The sequence below is a fragment of the Rana temporaria genome, chromosome 2 (assembly GCF_905171775.1).
Source record: "Rana temporaria chromosome 2, aRanTem1.1, whole genome shotgun sequence".
Lineage (NCBI taxonomy): Eukaryota > Metazoa > Chordata > Amphibia > Anura > Ranidae > Rana > Rana temporaria.
Window position 1 is genome coordinate 466,421,309 of NC_053490.1, and position 18,864 is coordinate 466,440,172.

At 42.8% G+C, this 18,864-nt stretch overlaps 1 protein-coding gene across 1 annotated transcript in view; it reads right to left on the reverse strand.

Moving 5' to 3' along the window:
• Nucleotides 1-18,864, reverse strand: part of MOSPD2 (motile sperm domain containing 2) — a 166,337-nt gene that overhangs the window by 90,037 nt on the left and 57,436 nt on the right. Inside the window, exons 3-5 of the mRNA XM_040338677.1 lie at nucleotides 13,971-14,126; nucleotides 10,518-10,604; nucleotides 5,232-5,386 (exon numbers count right to left, since the gene is read on the reverse strand). Coding sequence (XP_040194611.1) covers nucleotides 5,232-5,386; nucleotides 10,518-10,604; nucleotides 13,971-14,126 — 398 coding nt within the window. The remainder of the gene's footprint in view (nucleotides 1-5,231; nucleotides 5,387-10,517; nucleotides 10,605-13,970; nucleotides 14,127-18,864) is intronic.

Here is an 18,864-nt window from a genome sequence, read left to right on the forward strand (position 1 = left end):
CCAACAGGTGTCTGTTTTGACGCTGGCAGTTCAAAACTTGCAAGAAGGTAAACCCTTGCATAATGGACTAACTAATGATATGGAGTCCGCAGACTTATACAAGATGCTCTCCTCCCTGGCTCTGCAAGTCTCCAGCCTGAACCATACTATTCAGGAATTACAACAGGAGGTCCAAAAATTTAAAGAGACAACACGCCCAGCCCCGGAACCTGTATATTATGAGCCATTTGTTCTTATGCCAGAAATATTCGATGGGAACAGTGCATCCTTCCTGTGCTTTCAAACCGATTGTGAGCTGTTGTTCACCCTCAGACCTAGGACCTATGCCACGGATTATATTAAGGTTCGAGCCTCCATCAATTTGCTAACAGGGCAGATCAAATCGTGGGCTCATCTGCTGTTGCAGGAAAAGAGTCCAGTCTTGGACAGCTGGGAGACGTTCATGTCTGCGCTGGACTCATATATTTCTGTTTCCAAGAAGACCAGCGCTCCCAGGTCTGCTCTTAGTTCACTGGGCCTACGGGTACCCAGGGATAGGAAGCCCCAGTGCGGTTATGACACCCAGCCAGCCCAGTGTGTGCCAGATTATGAAACCCTGTATGTGCCCAGCCAGGAAGCTTCCCCATCACAAGGTCTTGATATCTCTGTGGATGCTCACACGCCTACCTTGGAGGAGGAAGAACCTATGCAGATCGGGGTCATCCGGTCCAGCCTATCTACGGCAGAAAGAGCGGAGAAGAGCCCATGGACTTTGCTTTTATTGTGGTGCTAGCGGGCACCTTATATCGCTTTGCCCAACTCGCCCACCTCGGCCAAAGCTTCTTCAGGTGGGTACTATTGGGAGTTTTTTCTATGCCTCAGAATCTGTACCTACCTTTCCAGTGTCTCCAGTTCCAGTGTCCCCAGTCCCAGTGTCTTCAGTCCCAGTGTCTTCAGTCCCAGTGTCTTCAGTCCCAGTGTCTTCAGTCCCAGTGTCTTCAGTCCCAGTGTCTTCAGTCCCAGTGTCTTCAGTCCCAGTGTCTTCAGTCCCAGTGTCTTCAGTCCCAGTGTCTTCAGTGCCAGTGTCTTCAGTGCCAGTGTCTTCAGTGCCAGTGTCTTCAGTGCCAGTGTCTTCAGTGCCAGTGTCTTCAGTGCCAGTGTCTTCAGTGCCAGTGTCTTCAGTGCCAGTGTCTTCAGTGCCAGTGTCTTCAGTGCCAGTGTCTTCAGTGCCAGTGTCTTCAGTGCCAGTGTCTTCAGTCCCTGTGTCTTCAGTCCCTGTGTCTTCAGTCCCTGTGTCTTCAGTCCCTGTGTCTTCAGTCCCTGTGTCTTCAGTTCCTGTGTCTTCAGTTCCTGTGTCCCCAGTTCCAGTTCTTATGTCCTCAGTTTCTGTGTCCCCAGTTCCAGTTCCTGTGTCTTCAGTTCCTATGTCCCCAGTTGAAGTTCTCCCTCCAGACTGCACGTATGCCTCGGATGGTACTATGGTCCGTAAACAGGATCTGGTAATATTTGAACAGGCCTTACAAGCAAGGAGGGCGCCCCCTACCAGAACTTCAGGATCAAAAAAGCCCAAAAAGAAAAAGTAAAGATCTACATGCTCCCTGTTTGATCCATCAGGAGCATCCAGAACTAGTGGACAGTTTGGGCGTCCGGAGTCCGCCCCTAGGGGGGGGCACTGTCAGGGCACAGACCTTTTGCGGTCACTTTCCCCAGTTGGTTCTGGATGGAGTTGAACCTGGGATCTCGCCGTTTCAGGTCCAGCTCTTTGTCTTTGAGCCACTGCTCAGTGCTATCCTGTGTGCTATCCATTTGAGCCTGGTGCTGAACCTGTACTTTCTGTGGACCAATCAGTGGCCAGTGCGGCCTATTTAAGCCAGCCCCTTCCCCTCTGCTAATTGCTGGTTCGTCGTCAGCTTCTGACCCGTATCCTGTTTCCTGGAAACCTTACCTTGTGGATTGCTTCCCGACTCAGCTCTCTCCTGGAACTTTTGAACTTGGCTTGTCTCACCTACTTTGCTTGAACTCTCCTGACCTGACCTATTGGCTTGTGACCCGGACTTGTACTTTCTCCTGCCCTTGGACTTTGGCTTGTGACTTGGACCTGCTACCTTCTCTGCCCCCTGAACCTCGGCTTGTGTTTTGGAACATCCTTAGTCTTCATCTGGACCTGATCCGTACCTGCATCCCTGACGTATCTTCGGTTATCTCCTGTCTCCGGCTGCAGTCCCGCTGAAGCTACTACATCTGCTGCTACTACCTGCAAGCACCGCTTCTTCGCTGGCACCGGTACCGCCTTGTGCTTCTGCCTCCTGTCTCAACCTCAGGGGACGGGCGCACTTGGTCGTAAAGGTGAGCCACCCTCTGCATATCGGTCTCGGTAAGTACTTGATTCCTGACAGTTGAGCGCACGTACTCGGTGTCATATCCAGAGGTTGTCTTTGGGAAATGGACATACGAGTGCTGCCAGCATTGTTGCAGAGGTTGAAGGGGTGGGGGGGCTTCAGCCTGTCAGTGCTCAGACCATATGCCGCACACTGCATCAAATTGGTCTGCATTGCTGTCGTCCCAGAAGGAAGCCTCTTCTGAAGATGATGCACAAGAAAGCCTGCATACAGTTTTCTGAAGACCAGCAGACTAAGGACATTGATTACTGGAACCATGTCCTGTGGTCTGATGAGACCAAGATAAACTTATTTGGTTCAGATGGTGTCAAGCGTGTGTGGTGGCAACCAGGTGAGGAGTACAAAGACAAGTGTGTCTTGCCTCTAGTCAAGCATGGTAGTGGGAGTGTCATGGTCTGGGGCTGCATGAGTGCTGCCGACACTGGGGAGCTACAGTTTATTGAGGGAACCATGAATGCCAATATGTACTGTGACATACTGAAGCAGAGCATGATCCCCTCAACTTTAGAGACTGGGCCGCAGGGCAGTACGCCAACATGATAACGTCTCTAAACACACCTCCAAGACGACCACTGCCTTGCTAAAAAGCTGAGGGTTAAGGTGATGGACTGGCCAAGCCTGTCTCCAGACGTAAATGGAGCATCTGTGGGTCATCCTCAAAACGGAAGGTGGAGGAGTGCAAGGTCTCCAACATCCACCATCTCCATGATGTCGTCATGGAGGAGTGGAAGAGGACTAAAGTGGCAACCTGTGAAGAGGGTTAAGGCAGTGCTGGAAAATAATGGTGGTCGCACAAAATATTGACACTTTGGGCCCAATTTGGACATTTTCACTTAGGGGTGTACTCACTTTTGTTGACAGCGGTTTAGACATTAATAGCTGTGTGTTGAGTCATTTTGAAGGGACAGCAAATTTACACTGTTATACAAGATGTACACTCACTACTTTACATTGTAGCAAAATGTAATCTCTTCAGTGTTGTCACATGAAAAAATATTTACAAAAATGTGAGGGGTGTACTCACTGTTGTGAGATACTGTGTGTGTGTATATATATGTGTAATATATATATATATATATATATATATATATATATATATATATATATATATATATATATATATATAAACACACACACTCCATAAAATTAGTCTTTAGAAGAAATTGCCAACATTTGCTTATTACATATACAGACTGTGCTTCCTGCTTGGTAGTGCTGCAAACTCAATAATCTCTCTCAATAACATATAGAACAATCACGTAAACACGTGACTGTCAAATCAAACACTACTTCAGTGTACACCTTAAAAAAAAAAAAACTCTTGGTCCCAGGGACCGGATTACACTTTACATGACTTTTGCGTACAGTATGTGTGCATTGTATGTCAGTCAATTTCTACATATTTGTATTGTTCTACACATTTGTTACCGGGGAATCATCGTTTTCTATCCCCCGCTCTTTCTTGTATTTTCACTGAAAAGTAATAAATATTCAACCAAAAAGCAGAACTCCAGGCAAGTGGTAAATATTCCGATGAACTTACATAGGTATCAGAACAGCTTTAATGAAGTGAAGCCAGTTTTGTTATCTAGGCATCCCTGGCTACAGCACAGCAAGATCCCATCCTCTTCTGCAGCAACACAGCTTTGTCAAAAAGACAAAACACTTGACAATGAGGGAGCAACAGCACCCTTACTTCATTCCTGGGCTCATTCTGCTTTCACCTTCTAGCACAGCCCTCAAAATTTCCACTTGCCTGCTCGCTTTTGGTGAGTGGAAATTTACTGAATACGAGTGGAGAAGGCTGAGAGCAGATGAGCGCCCAGTCTGCCTGAATGACAGGAGTGACGCTGCTGTCACTCCTATCATTCAGAGTAGCACACAGTGCAGGCTGTTATGGCTGCTGGAGAGAGGATTTTGCTCCCCCCTCCCTCTAGCTTCAGGAGTGGCAGCTCCAGGCTCTTCCCGCTTGTTGTGTCGGCAGGATGGGGGTTCAGCCTGAACCATCCACTTGCCCGAACCGTCGGCCCACCCGCTCACCTGCCTGAAACACCCGCCCGGCTGCTCACCTGTCAACCTGCCTGAATTGCATGCTCGACTGCCCAGTGCCCACCTGCCGGAACCAGCCGCCCATCCAGCCACCGGCCTGCACTCCAGTGTTGGAAGTTACTAATGTGTCATCTGATACCAGTGTTGGGGGGTTATTATTGTGTCCACTGACATGAATGCTGGGGGTTATTACCACTACCTCTGATAACTGTTGGGAGGTTATTATGGCGTCCACTGGCACCAATGCTGGGAGGTATAAAGGCGTCCACTGGCACCAATGCTGGGGGTTATTATGGCATCCACTGGCACCAATGCTGGGAGGTATGAAGGCGTCCACTGACACCAATGCTGGGAGGTAATATGGCGTCCACTGACACCAATGCTGGGAAATAGAATTACAGTCACTGACCTCTATGTTGGGAGGTAATTCTAATTCGTGTTTAGGGGCAGGGCGGAGCAACTGGTGGCAAGTAACTCTTAAGGCCTGGCCAGTAGCTCATGACTTGAAATCTTGAGCCCTGTTCTAGCAGCATGTTTACTCCACATACCCATGCATTAGGACCCAAATGGTTCAGAATGCTGCCCCTCCTTTCAGTCTAATCCCATTCTGTGCAGAGATTATATTGTGCCAATATAAAAATGTAAATGTATTTACAGTAGTTGAGTTTAAAAACACAACTTTTTAAATAATCGCATTAAATGTTTTTTTTTTTTTTTAAATCAACATCTGGAGTTCAACTTTGGCGTAATAACTTGGACTGTGTACCCACTGAAAATATAGTATAATAAAATGATGCAACTTACTACATTACTAAGTCCGCACTCAGCCATATCAAAGACAACCGTTAGGAGTTTGCCTGGCTCCCTCTTGGCATACCGCTCCAGCCAAAATGCTACACATTTCTTCTTATCTTCATTTGTTTTGGCATCTCGAACATGAAGCTTTACTCTGAGCCAGACTACAAAACCAAAAAGGAAATAAATTAGTTGCTTTAACAAAAAGAGAACAAGACAGGTATGTATTGGAATTTAAAGACTCAGAATGCGCTAAAGTATCCATCTCGGCTAATTTTTTAGAGTAATTTCTTAAAGCAGAACGCTATTCTCTCAATCAGCATTAAACTATTTTAATCCTTATGCTGCTAGCGCCTTAGTACATAGATTGTATTTTCTTGTTTGACTTTTATTTCTTAAGTAGCTTTCTGTTTTTTGGCCTAGGGCAAAATATCATCATGTGTGCCAGGTGTCTTCATGGACATTTTTTTTTTTTATTTCATCTGCAGGAGGGGAAGGAAGGACTCTCAGCTAAGCACACCCTCCTGTGCACATGCTAAGGGCACATGGATTCCAGGAAGTAAATGCTACACAAATAATTTGCCCTTACTCAAGATGGTCACAGCTAGAAAAACTAGGGGTGGCTTAAAAAAAAAACAAAAAAAAACGCTTGGATACACAAATGGATGGGTGAGTTTGCTTTGCATATTAAAAATGGAACCCCAAGTTGTTCAATGGGCAGTTGGTTTAATCTACAAGGTAATTACTAAACCATGTTAAAGTAATTGTTCTTAAGCGGTTCCCCAAGAAAAAAAAAGTACCTTTTGCATGGAATTTCTCCCAATAAACAGCAATGCACTTCTTGGTATTCAGTGTGTCTAATCACTCCTGTGCCTACAGCCTCATAGCTGTATATCTAAGGTGTGCAATCCAAGGCACTGCTGTCTGACTGCTAGTCTCAGGAGATTTGGAGTTAGATTTGGTGATTTCGCTATTGTTTACCGTTATTCTCACAGGAAGCTCTGACATGAGGAAGCAAAGCCCTGCTTTGACCAAGATTGTTGCCTCAACACAGACCCTTGTGATAAAGCCATTACAGGTGCATTAAGGAGGAGTGACCTCTGGGAAGCTACATCATATTATCAGCTGTCCAATGGATAGCTCAACAAAAGTATTCCAGAGAATGAGATGTTGGTGTATGGTTCTTCATTTATCAATGCTACAACACAGAGAAACAGTGTAATGGTAAGTCAGCATTAGGGAAATAAAATCAACTGTAGGAAAACCACAGTCAATACTGGCGACCAGTATTTTGCCTTCCGATTGTCTTTTCTGGGCAGTTCTTCCAGACTTTAGTTCCACTTTAATGGTGCTGGCTGGCTCCTCATCCAAGCTGTCTGGCTTTTGAAGTCTGGATTTATTTTGTAATTACAAGCTTTGGTTTGACCTCTTAGAATGCAGTTAAGCACTATACACTTTTTTATACCTTCACCTTATTATTTTAAGATGCAGCTTGATGTACCGTTGGCAGTACAGTTAATGCGTAGATTCAGTCAGTATATTCATTCTTTCAGTTTAGAAGCAATTAATAAGATGTCTAGACCAGATTTATGTGAGCCGAGAAGTGCATGACACTACACAGTTGAAATTTGAACTCATAAAAACAGTCTCTCTTCTAATAATTAAAAGAAGCACCGGCATTTGAGAGACGATTCAAACGGGATATTATCATTTTAATGTGAGCAAGAAAAACAGATAATGTGTTACATTGAGCACAATTTTACATGACTGACTGCTGGACAACAAAGAACTGATAGAGGAAGAAGGCCCGGGCTAGTCATGAGACTATTGTTTATTCCAGAACAGAAGAGTGCTGTAATGAAAGTTCACACGACTTCTACACTAAGTGAAACATTAGCATATTACTCTTCTGAATATTAAAGGCAAGGGAAATAATAAAGCAACACAACTGCTTAAGCTATAAAGAAGTGTGCCTGTTTACAGACCTTGGATTTGAATGGAACACAAAGTGTGGCCCTGTTTAGTTATTCATTATATCTCAATCACGACACAAAGCACAAAGTAAAGTGCAACAAGAGGATAACCATAACAAGCCCTTCATTAGATGACCTCCAGCTTCTTGCATCAACCAGAGCCAAGTACAGAGTGCAATCGTGATGGAAGCAACAATTCTGTACAATGGCCATGTGTGCTTACCGGGTAAACACCGTTATGAAAGGACCTTGGTTTATTCAAAAGATAAAGTGCATTTTTAGTGAGCACATATTTTGAGATATTTCAGCTTTTACACTTTATTTTTACTGTATTAAATATAAAGATTTGTAGATTAATCTAGAGGGAGCCCCCAGTGCCGAAAGCTTGGTACACACACTATAAAAAAATGTTTTCGTTCAACCTAGTGGGCGGAACAAAAAACAGAAAAACAAAAAGGAGGCTCACCCCACACCCCTATGTTTTCATGCATAGGCTATGGGAACAAAGTGAACTATGTAATAAAACATAGGCACTGGGGTGCAGAAATATGGCAGCAGGTGCTCTGGACTGATGAGTGAAAATGTGAAATATTTGGCTGTAGCAGTTTGTTGGAGAACGGTACAATAATGAGTGTCTGCAAGCAACAGTGAAGCATGGTGGAGGTTCCTTGCAAGTTTGGGGCTACATTTCTGCAATTGGAGTTGGAGATTTGGTTGGGATTGATGATGTCCTCAACACTAAGAAATACATGTAGATACTTACCCATCATGCCATACCATCAGGGAGGCATGTGTTGGCCCCTAATTTTTTTTCTGCAACAGGACAACAACCCCAAACATACAGTCAAGGTCATTAAGAACACTAATCTTCAGTGTAAACAACAACAAACAGTCCCGGATGTGATGGTTTGGCCCCCACAGAGCCCTGATCGGAACAACATTGCATCTGTCTGGGGTTACATGAAGAGACAAGGATTTGATGCGTCCTACATCCACAGAAGATCTGTGGTTAGTTCTCCAAGATGTTTGGAACAACCTGCCTGCCGATTTCCTTCAAAATCTGTGTGCAAGTGTAGCTCGAAAAATTGGTGCTGCTTTGAAGGCAAAGGATGGTTACACCAAATATTGATTTGTTTTTTTATTTCCCTTCTGTTCATTTATTTTCCATTTTGTTAATAAAAATGAACCAACAGCACTTCAATTTCTGTAAACATTCTTCATTAACAGCATTTTATCACACCTGCCTAAAACTTTTGCACACTACTGTATAATAATTTTTTTAGGTTCAAAAAACAGATTGTGTAATGCATGCCACCTACGTGACATGCACCAGCTGCAATCTGCTTTCATAACCACTTCAGCTCTGGAATGTTTTACCCACTTCCTGACCAGACCATTTTTTGCTATACAGCACTGTGTTGCTTTAACTGACAATTGCACAGTCGTGTGATGCTGTACCCAAATAAAATTGATGTTCTTTTTCTCCCCCCTCAAATAGAGCTTTCTTTTGGTGGTATTTGATCACCTCTGCGGTTTTTATTGTTTGTGCTTTTATAAAAAAAAAAGGCAGACAATTTTGAATAAAACAACAATATTTATTACTGTCTGCTATAAAACATTCCCAATATAAAAAAATAAAATAAAATCAAAATTTCATCATCACTTTAGGCCAATATATATTCTGCTCCATATTTTCAGTTTGCGCAAAAGTTATAGCATCTACAAACTATGGGATGGAGTTAGGGACTTTTTATTTTTTTATTGTTTTTACCTATAATGGTGGCTATCAGTGATTTTTTGCGGGACTGCGACAAATAGGACACTAAGTGACACTTTTTGGGGTCCAGTGACACCAATACAGTGATCAGTGCTAAAAAAAAAAAAAATGCACTGTCACAATATAAAATGACACTGGCCGGAAAGGGGTTAACACCAGGGGCAATCAAAGGGTTAAGTGTGTCCCTGGGAGGTGCATACTGTGTGGGGGACAGATACACTGGAAGAAAAGGGAGATTGTGCTTCAGCTTAGCTAAAATACAAGATCTCTCTTTTGCTCTCTGACAGATTTGTCACTCTGTCTTCCCTCTGAACGATTGGCAGGTCGTGGCAGAAATCAGACCGGCAGATTGGCTCCCGTCCAATCAAGTTTTTAGAATTAGAGTTCTCTCATTCAGCCCATGGAGCTACAGTATACGTGTATGGCTAGTGCAAGGCAAGTTTTAAATATGTCCATAGTGAGCTGGCATTCATTGCTAGGAAGGGGAAGATGGCCAATGATGACAGACACAAATGGTACTGTGCAGATGCAGCAAACACTGTGGAGAAGTACAAGCAAGTATATAATGTTGTTTGGTTTAGCCAAAAAAAGAGGCTAGAGACATTTGAAACAGGCATTGATTCAACCAATGTAACTAATGTATATACCATACCTGACAGGTGCCCCTGGAAGCCTGAAATCTTTGAAGTAGACTCCAATGATCTCCACAATGCTTCTGGGTCTTGTGCAGAGTTCCTGGCCTGCCACATTTTGAACACAGGTCAGCCTCTTAGCACACCTGCCATTCAGAGAAAGCTTTGCATTGAATGAATACAAAGCATTCTCCGATTGTATATCAAATTTGTTATCTCAGTCTAGAGCTGCACAATTAATTTTTTTTTAAATCGTGATCTCGATTCAACCCCCCTGACAATCTCCAATGCAGAGTTTGCCGATTCTTTCATATAACAAGTGGAGAGACTTTATCTACTCACTCAGCTGTCAAAAGAAAAAGTCCATTGTATCTAACTTCCTTCTTAGAGCAAACGTCTGTGTGTAAATGCAGGAAGTTTAACCACTCAAAGTCCAAATCTTTTTCTGACACTTGTTTAAGTTAAAATAATTTTTTTTTGCTGGAAAATTACTTGGAACCCCGGCCCTAAACATTATAATTTTAGCAGAGACCATAGGGAATAAAATGGCAATTGCTGCAATATTTTATGTCACACTGTATTTGCCCAGTGGTCTTCAAATGCAATTTTTTTGGGAAAACTTCAATGAATCATAAAAAAAAAAGAACAAAAAAAAAAAAACAGTAAAGTTAGCCCAATTTTTGTGTTTTAATGTGAAAGATGATGTTACGTTGTGAGAATCGTGATCTATGTTCTAAGCAAAAACAATTGTGATTCTCATTTTAGCCATCGTGCAGCTCTATCTCAGTCCCATGCCAAATAGATTTTCCACTTAGGAAAATCTGTGCAATGAATTGACAAATCCCAATTAAACAAATAACTTTATTATGGGTCGTGATACAATAAAAGTACATATCACAGGTGTTCCACTTACAGAGTTTATTGCCTTCTTTGTCATAACCGTGTAGATATGTAGCACCAACATCAAAACACCATCTGGGGAGAATGGATTCATTCAAATCTGTAAAATATTGAAGAAAATGTTTTGTAAGTAAGGAGAGATTTAAATTGTAGTCACCCTGTTCTGAATCCTAACCATACAATATTTTAGAAGCTCTGAAAGATGAGTAATGCAATGAGAAATCATTCCAATGGAGAAACAAACTGCAAAAAAATAAACCATTTATTTTTCTGCTGTCACAGGGACAAGAAATGAGGCTAGATCACCTTAACCTCTTGACCACCGCCCCATGTCAAAAAGATGTCCTCTTTTTAAAGTTGAATATCTCGATAACGGCAGCAGCTGCTGCCACAACCGAGATATTCATCTTTTCAGGGGGCGGTGGTGTACACGATAACGGCGGTCTCCGCGGCGGATTCGCCGCGAGATCGCCGTTATCGGTGGTGGGAGAGGGGCCCCCCCCCCTCCCGCCGCTCTCCCGCGCCCTCCGCCGCTTACCGGAGCCGTCGGTAGCGGCGGAGGGGATCAGATGTGTCCGGCAGCTGAGCGGGGACGGGACTGAAGGAGAAATCTCCTTCACCCGTCCTCATAGCTCTGCTGGGCGGAAGTGACGTCAAAACGTCAGTCCCGCCCAGCCTCTTAAAGAAACATTTTTTTTTTTGTCATTTGAAAAAATGAAATTTATTTTTTTTAATTTATTTTTTTGCATTTAAGTCTAATTATGAGATCTGAGGTCTTTTTGACCCCAGATCTCATATTTAAGAGGACCTGTCATGCTTTTTTCTATTACAAGGGATGTTTACATTCCTTGTAATAGGAATAAAAGTGATCAATTTTTTATTTTTATTTTTTTTTTCCGGCCGAACATTCGTTTTTCGAAAAGTTTGTTTGGACATTTTTTGTAGAGTGTATGGCCAGCATTAGACAGTTGCCACTAGATCAGGAAACCCTATTGGAAGGAAGGCTTCCCCTTCATTCCTATTTTGAAGTAAGCTCTCTGTTGGATCCCAGCACATGACTTGAGGTCTGCAGTACAGCGCTTCAACAGTCATCCAAAAAAAAGTCACTACCTGGCGATTTTCCAAATATGGCTTCCAGCCTCTAAAAACCCTGCCGTACTGCATGGACCCTGAAGGGACATCCAATCCTGCCCCAGTGAAAAAAGTGAAAATTATATCAGAATGGAAAGTGACAGATCCAGTCCCGGAACTGCTGACTGGATCCGATGGGGGGGAGGGGGTTTAATCTATTTGTCCGGTTTCTTGTAGAGGGAGGAATCAATCATTTCTCATGTGGCTGTGCTGGAAGATGATTGGGGAAACCAGGACACAGAGAGAGTGAATCTTGGGAACAAAGACAAGACAAAAAATAAATAAAAAATGGATAGTTTTTTTCCAAGGCTTCCAAAACTAAAGAATAAAACTTTGGCTTTAGATGCACTTTGAAGGACAATGGGCATAGTCATGCAAATAATTACTTTATGCCCCAGCGGACAACTTCAGATTCTGAATTGCTGGGATAGAACACAAATATGACATAACTCTTCAGCCACTCAACCTGCACACAGCTATTTCCTAGAAGGCATGCTTTTTATACCTTATACTAAAAATGGAGCAAAAAGCCTCAGCAGCTATGTGCAAGTCAGCATACATTTAGGTTGCATCTGTGCTACTCCAGGCAACAAGTGAAACAAATCAGTGAACTGTAAATGCTATCCATGAAACATTATAACTTTACTGAAAATATGAAAATCCACACAATGTACCTTTATGTGAATTAGATGTAGTTTATTGCAGCCACATCCGGTCAGTTTCTCAATTGTGCTGCTTGGCAAGCATGCAATGGGCAGAGTTGAGAACACCTAGACTAACAAAAGCTCAGGATCTAAATCATTTTAAACAATAAGGGGAGAAGTGTTCTGTGCTATTTATAGCTTCCGAGCTATTTCTGGATATAAAACAAAAATGTTCCAGGCAACAAACATTTTACAATTTTATTTTCAACTTTGACTGGCGAGTTCCCTTAACTCCACCATAAGACTGGCTACCACAACTTCAGGTGTCATTATATGAAATATCACGTGTGAACGAATGAACAATTTCCTCATGTTGCTATGATAATTGGTATTCTTACATACGATACCATTATAATCTGTTAGTAATCATTGCAAACAATAAAATAATACAATGAAATATGTATTGCTTAATATTTTATAGGGAATTCTTGTAAAGTTTATTCAAATAAAAATAATAAGACAGAATTGCTAGCTCCTGAAAGGCGTCTTGCACGTTGAACAGAAAAAAATGTTATGTTTAATGATAAACACAGCAGGGACTTTGGTTCTCTCTTAGGAGCACCCCAGTAAAGCAAGCATACATCAGAAGACTTTAATGTCATAATTCAGTTTGTTTGCTAAAATACAGATTTATTTTTCTTACAAATGCACGTTTCCGACAGATTGATACTGACTTCATATTTCCCATCAGATTAGCTGCAGTCAATGTGTAGAAATGTTTATCAGCGTAACATGCAGGACTTGATGTGAAAACACCAACCAAATATCTGCATACGCTCACAGAACAGCAGTGCTCTATGAACTTCATTATACTGCATGCGAATGGTCAGAAAGCAGTCTTTCAAGCTATGTCATACAACAGGATTAGGAATTCACCGTTATGTGGAAATTCACCATTTCATGTCCCAGTCCTCTAGCAATCCCTATGTAGCAGCTGTGAAAACTCAGACTGGAACGCCAAGTCGCCACAGACTGAACAAACAATGGCCAGTGGCAGTGCTGCAAGATGGAAGCTGCCCTACAGTTAGGCTCTAGGGGTCTCTATTCGCCCTCCAGATAGGTTTGAGAAAGGAGCGGCGTACCTAAATGCATTTTCATGGCAGCACTAGCACAGGTAATCTTTTCTCTTCACTTATCTAGGCAACCGAGAACCACAAGCAGTATGCCTCCCAAAGTGATCCCTCACTGCGGGTGCTACTGACAGCATATGCTTCCATCTTGTAGCCAGGCCAGTTTTGTGAGCTCCATCTGCTGCTGTACTCCCCAGCTGTCTTTGATGAGTAGATGTAGTTGCTTACCTACAAGCGTTTTTCAAACTTTAGGGCTGGTCTAGCCACCTATGATTGTCATTATCCAGAACAAGTATTCCTCAATTAATGTTTTATTTTTTTCGTTTAAATTACACACAATACAGCAGGAGCAGTGAAATCTTATATCCTGGGTGAATACAGAACTCTTTTGAAATCCCACTACCAGTACACAATTCTTCCCATCAACAACCACAAAAGAACCAACATAGTTTTGGATAGAAAGTCCCTACAGCCAGTGCAAACCATTTTATTTACTTGATTTTGGTGGCTTTGGGTGTCTTTTATGTACACCAAGGACTAACAAATGTCATTGTCTCTTACCATTAATAGCAATCTCTTTTCTCCATCTGAAGCTTTCATCAATCATCTTCAAAGCTTCCTCAATCACGTTATGCCTCCACAGCAGATAGCTTTCCACCCAGCCATCATCTTTCTGAAGTCTTTCTACATCACGGCTATCATACTTACTAGAATTGTCTGGAAGCAAAACAATAATTTAGAAACATGTAAGCATCATTTTGCGGTTATAATATATTATTAACATCACTTTAGATATCCTAGATAATATATGGGGACAGATTTTGAAAATCAAAATTTCAATGATTACCTTTCAGTGAAGAATAGAAAAAAAAATTAAAAAAAAAGGAAAAAAAGGGTTTGGTGGCTTTTCTCTATTTTTTCAAAATTGTCCTTGAGGCAGAAAAATAACAAACTGTAGAAACTGGGCAATTTATTCACAAACGTAATGCTCTCCTGCTCTGGGGAATATAAAGGTAATGAGGACTTCAGTTTCAACATAGTCCAAAGATATAGTCTACAATCATAAAAGGGGAAGTACCGTATATACTCGATTATAAGCCGAGTTTTTCAGCACTATTTTTGGGCTGAAAATGCCCCCATGGGTTATACTCGAATTACCTTTTTGCGCCTGATCTCCCGGACTTTGGGGACCCGGTACCGGCCCCACTCTTCCTCTACAAGTGTGCAAAGTTTGTTGTCCAGGAGACCCGTTTTTCAAAGCCGGGCACCCCTTCCATAGACTCCCATGTTAAACGGTAATTTCTCCGGTGACTTTGGGGACCCAGTACCGGCCGGTCATAGGTCCTCTGGACTTGGCACACATGTAGCCCCATTTATCCTCTACAAGTGTGTAAAGTTTGTTGTCTGGGGGACCTACGGCTGAGGAACACCAACTTTTCAAAGACGGGCGCCCCTTCCATAGATTCCCATGTTAAACGTCAGTCTAGTCATGGGCACAGTGAGGCATGGGCACAGTGAGGCATGCACATGGACACAGTTAGGCAAAGTGAGGCATGCAGATGGACACCCTAGGTTTATACTTGATTCAATAAGTTTTCCCATTTTTTTTGTGGTAAAATTAGGTGCCTCGGCTTATACTCGAGTATATACGGTACTAAACAAATAAAATAAAATACTATTTAAAAATTGTAGTACTACAGAGGAATAGAAGCCAGTCTTAAAGTGTTACTAAACTCACAACAATAAAATCAGTCTAAGTGCAGAATAGTATACTTGTTATATTCACTATATCAAGTGATTAATCCTCTGTATTGTGTACAAATGCTGTATGATCCTGTATGCACAGCCATCACACCTGGCACCGCACTGCCACCTTGCTAACACCCCACCCGGTCATCCTCATCCCACCTGGCACCGCACTGCCACCTTGCTAACACCCCACACGGTCATCCTCATCCCACCTGGCACCGCACTTCCACCTTGCTAACACCCCACCCGGTCATCCTCATCCCACCTGGCACCGCACTGCCACCTTGCTAACATCCCACCCGGGCATCCTCATTACACCTGGCACCGCACTGCCACCTTGCTAACACCCCACCCGGTCAGCCTCATCCCACCTGGCACCGCACTGCCACCTTGTTAACACCCCACCCGGTCATCCTCATCACACCTGGCACCCCACTGCAACCTTCCTAACACTACCCCATCATCCACATTACACCTGGCACCTCACTGAAACCTTGCTAACACCTTCCCCCACCATCATCCTCATGTTCATCCCACCTTGCACCCCACTGCAACCTTCCTAACACACTACCCCCCGTCATCCTCATAACGCCTGGCACACCACTGCCAGTTTGCCAACACCCTACCTCCTGTCATCCTCATTCCCCCCTATAACCCACTGTCAGCTTCCAAACAACTGCATTGACAAAACAGCTTTTTCCAATATTGAGAGGACAAGGGTCTTTTCCCAACAAATGTGTGGTGGTAGGTAATGTGGTCTGTGGACGGGGGCATATTGAAATATGGAACACTATGCAGTAAGACATGCTTGTTATATTCCTTAGTGTGGAACCTAAGGAGTTAATCCTCCCCATTGTGTAAAAAGGCTGTTCGATCCCGTCTTCTCTGATTCTCCTCTTCTTCCACAGACTCCAAAAAATAACCTAATATTTACAGTCTATAGAGTCAGGCTGCTCAGTTTGGTGTGTACTGCTAGAGCGTTTTTCTTTTTTTTTCTTGGGAGGGTGCATGTGATCAGCAAAGGGCCAATCAGCACTGTCTAAACAGAGGATCAGGGGTCTTGAAGCCTGATAAGACAATCCTGAGAACTAAAAACTCCTCCCACAAGCTATTAGCACACACTGAAAGAAGTCACAAGATTGATCGAACTGCTAGATCTGATGAAAAAGATATTTAGACCCGGTTCACACTGGGGCGACCTGTCAGGCGACTCAGCCGCCTGACAGGTCGCGGTCCACAGTAGTCAATGGAACCGTTCTAATAGGAGCGACGCAAGTCGCTCCGACTTAGAAAAAGGTTCCTGTACGACTTTGGGGGCGATTTGGGGCGACCTGCATTGACTTCAATACTGAAGTCATTTTGCAAGTTGCCTCTCACGACGCCTTGAGATCGCCTTGCCGAGTCGCCCCCAAAGTCGTGTCGCCTGTGTGTGAACCGGCACTTAGCAGTTTATATTTACAAAAATAATTGCATTTCCATGTCCTGTGTGTGGTGGGAGAGCAGATATAGTAAATGCAGGCTCCTGGGTTTAGTAACACTAAGTGTAGCTTTAGGATGTCTTTATTGTTTTTCGGTTTCTCCTTACAAAACCAGATGGCAAAGATCAACAGCCAAAGATGAAATTTAAATAAAATAGGGGTCCATCCATTATCGGTGCGGCCGATATTCACTTTATTTTAAGTATCGGTCACAAACATACCAATATCATTTTCAAGGGGTTGTAACGGGGCGGTGCATGCAACCTGCAAGCATCATTCCAATATTGTTCTTTAGAGCGGACGGTTGGCTTTCTTGCAACAACTGATGCAGCAAAGCAGCCGCTCGGCTGTTATGACAAGCAGTGGGGGGATATCCCCCCCGCCGCTCCGCCTGGATCTCCCGTCCCACCGGGGAGGCCCAAGCGACCAGACGACATGTCCGCCGGCTGGCTGAAGACCCAAACAAAGCCTATCGGCTTTGTTCGGGTCTCGGATCTAGTAACCCGGAAGCAATGTGATGACACAATTTCCAGATTACTGGCATCATAAAGGCGCCAGTTTTAAAAAATATAAAAGTATTTAAAAATGCTGATTTTGACGTTTTGAATGCTTTTAAGTGCAGTGGAGGGGATTGGGGTCTTATAGACCCCTGCTCTCTCCATAAAGAGAGAGCGGGGGTGTACCTGTGCTGCTACAGTGTTCTAATAATACATTGCTACACATTTGAAGTGACCCAGGGGTAAGACTGTGTAGAAAGAAGTAAACCGGAAAATCAGACCATTGATAGGAAATGTGAAACATTGTTTTTCTCCTAAAACACAGTTGCATAGATAGCACATACTGTACAAATTTTAAAAGGATCGGCTGACAACACTGATATATCTCCAGGAGTAATAACAGGCTGCAGCATGGGAAATTGTAACTAAGCCAACTGAGCATACTGCATGACATCTGCTGAGGTCTGACAGAATGTTTGATAGTGGCTCAGCCTCACAAAATGTCAGAAGAGTCAGCTCACATGTTCAACTAAAATATGCTACAGATGCATCTTGGCAACATTTAATTTGCTCTACGCCACCTCTGACCATTGTATATATTTACCTTTTTGGGGAAACAAGAGCCCCATATAACTCCATACGGCATAACAAATTACAGCCTTTTCAAAACACAATAACTTATAAAATTGTTAGGCATAAAAGTGAAGACATGTTTTGAGAATCGGAACTATTGCATGCTTACTTACAGTAAAAAGTTGCCAGATCAAAAGTAATAATAGGCTAGAATAAAAAAAGAGTTTATACTTCGCTGCTCTGTGCAAAGATACTGCACAGAGTGGCACCTTACCTCCTCTCCTGGGTCCCCTGCTGGTGCTGTCTGCACCATCTCCAATAACAAGCTGTGTGCTATAGGGTGCAAATGTGGTTATGCTCCTGAACTTGAGCTAGGTTGGATTTGACAGAGCAAAAAGAGCCTATGGCTCCCGCTGCTCTCAGTCAGTCCTGTGAAACCAGGAAGAGAGACCAGTGCAGACAGGCAGCACAGTGCTGTATTAAGACAGGACTTTATTTACCCCAATGAAGATAATGCTTTAAAGAATAAAGTTCACCCTTTAAAAATGTTTTAATAAAATAATAAATGCGCATATTTCTGCAGGTAAAAAAATAATTATATATATATATATATATATATATATATATATATATATATATATATTTTTTTTTTTTTTTTTTACTTGGAGCCTGCAAAGCATTGTACCCGCAATCAGCAGATCGCGGGTGCTATGCAGGGCTCTTGCAGACTTGTCTGTGTATCTGTCTGCTCATACCTTATAGGGGTAGGTAGATACATACTGACAGGAAGAGACAATCAACTACAAGAGCACTCAACAGCGCCTTGGTAGTTCATTGAGAACTATAAGCCGACAGCTGCAAAGGCTGTTGGTACTTGTAGTTTCCCATTCAAAGAACTCTGTGAATGAATGATGCAGCTGGGCGGGCAAATTGTTTTTTTTTGTTTTTTAATTGTGACAGTGAGCGGGGGGAGAAGATGCCCAGCTTGCTGTCACTAGAGGCAGCGGAGAAGAAATGGGAACAGGTTACATGTAGCACCCTGAAAACGGTTGGAACAGGTAATATGTTCTCAAGCATAAACTTATCCTTGATGAAAAAAAAACTTTTGACTTTAGAACAAAGTTTAAAGTTATCTAACCTACTATTAATTACCCAAAA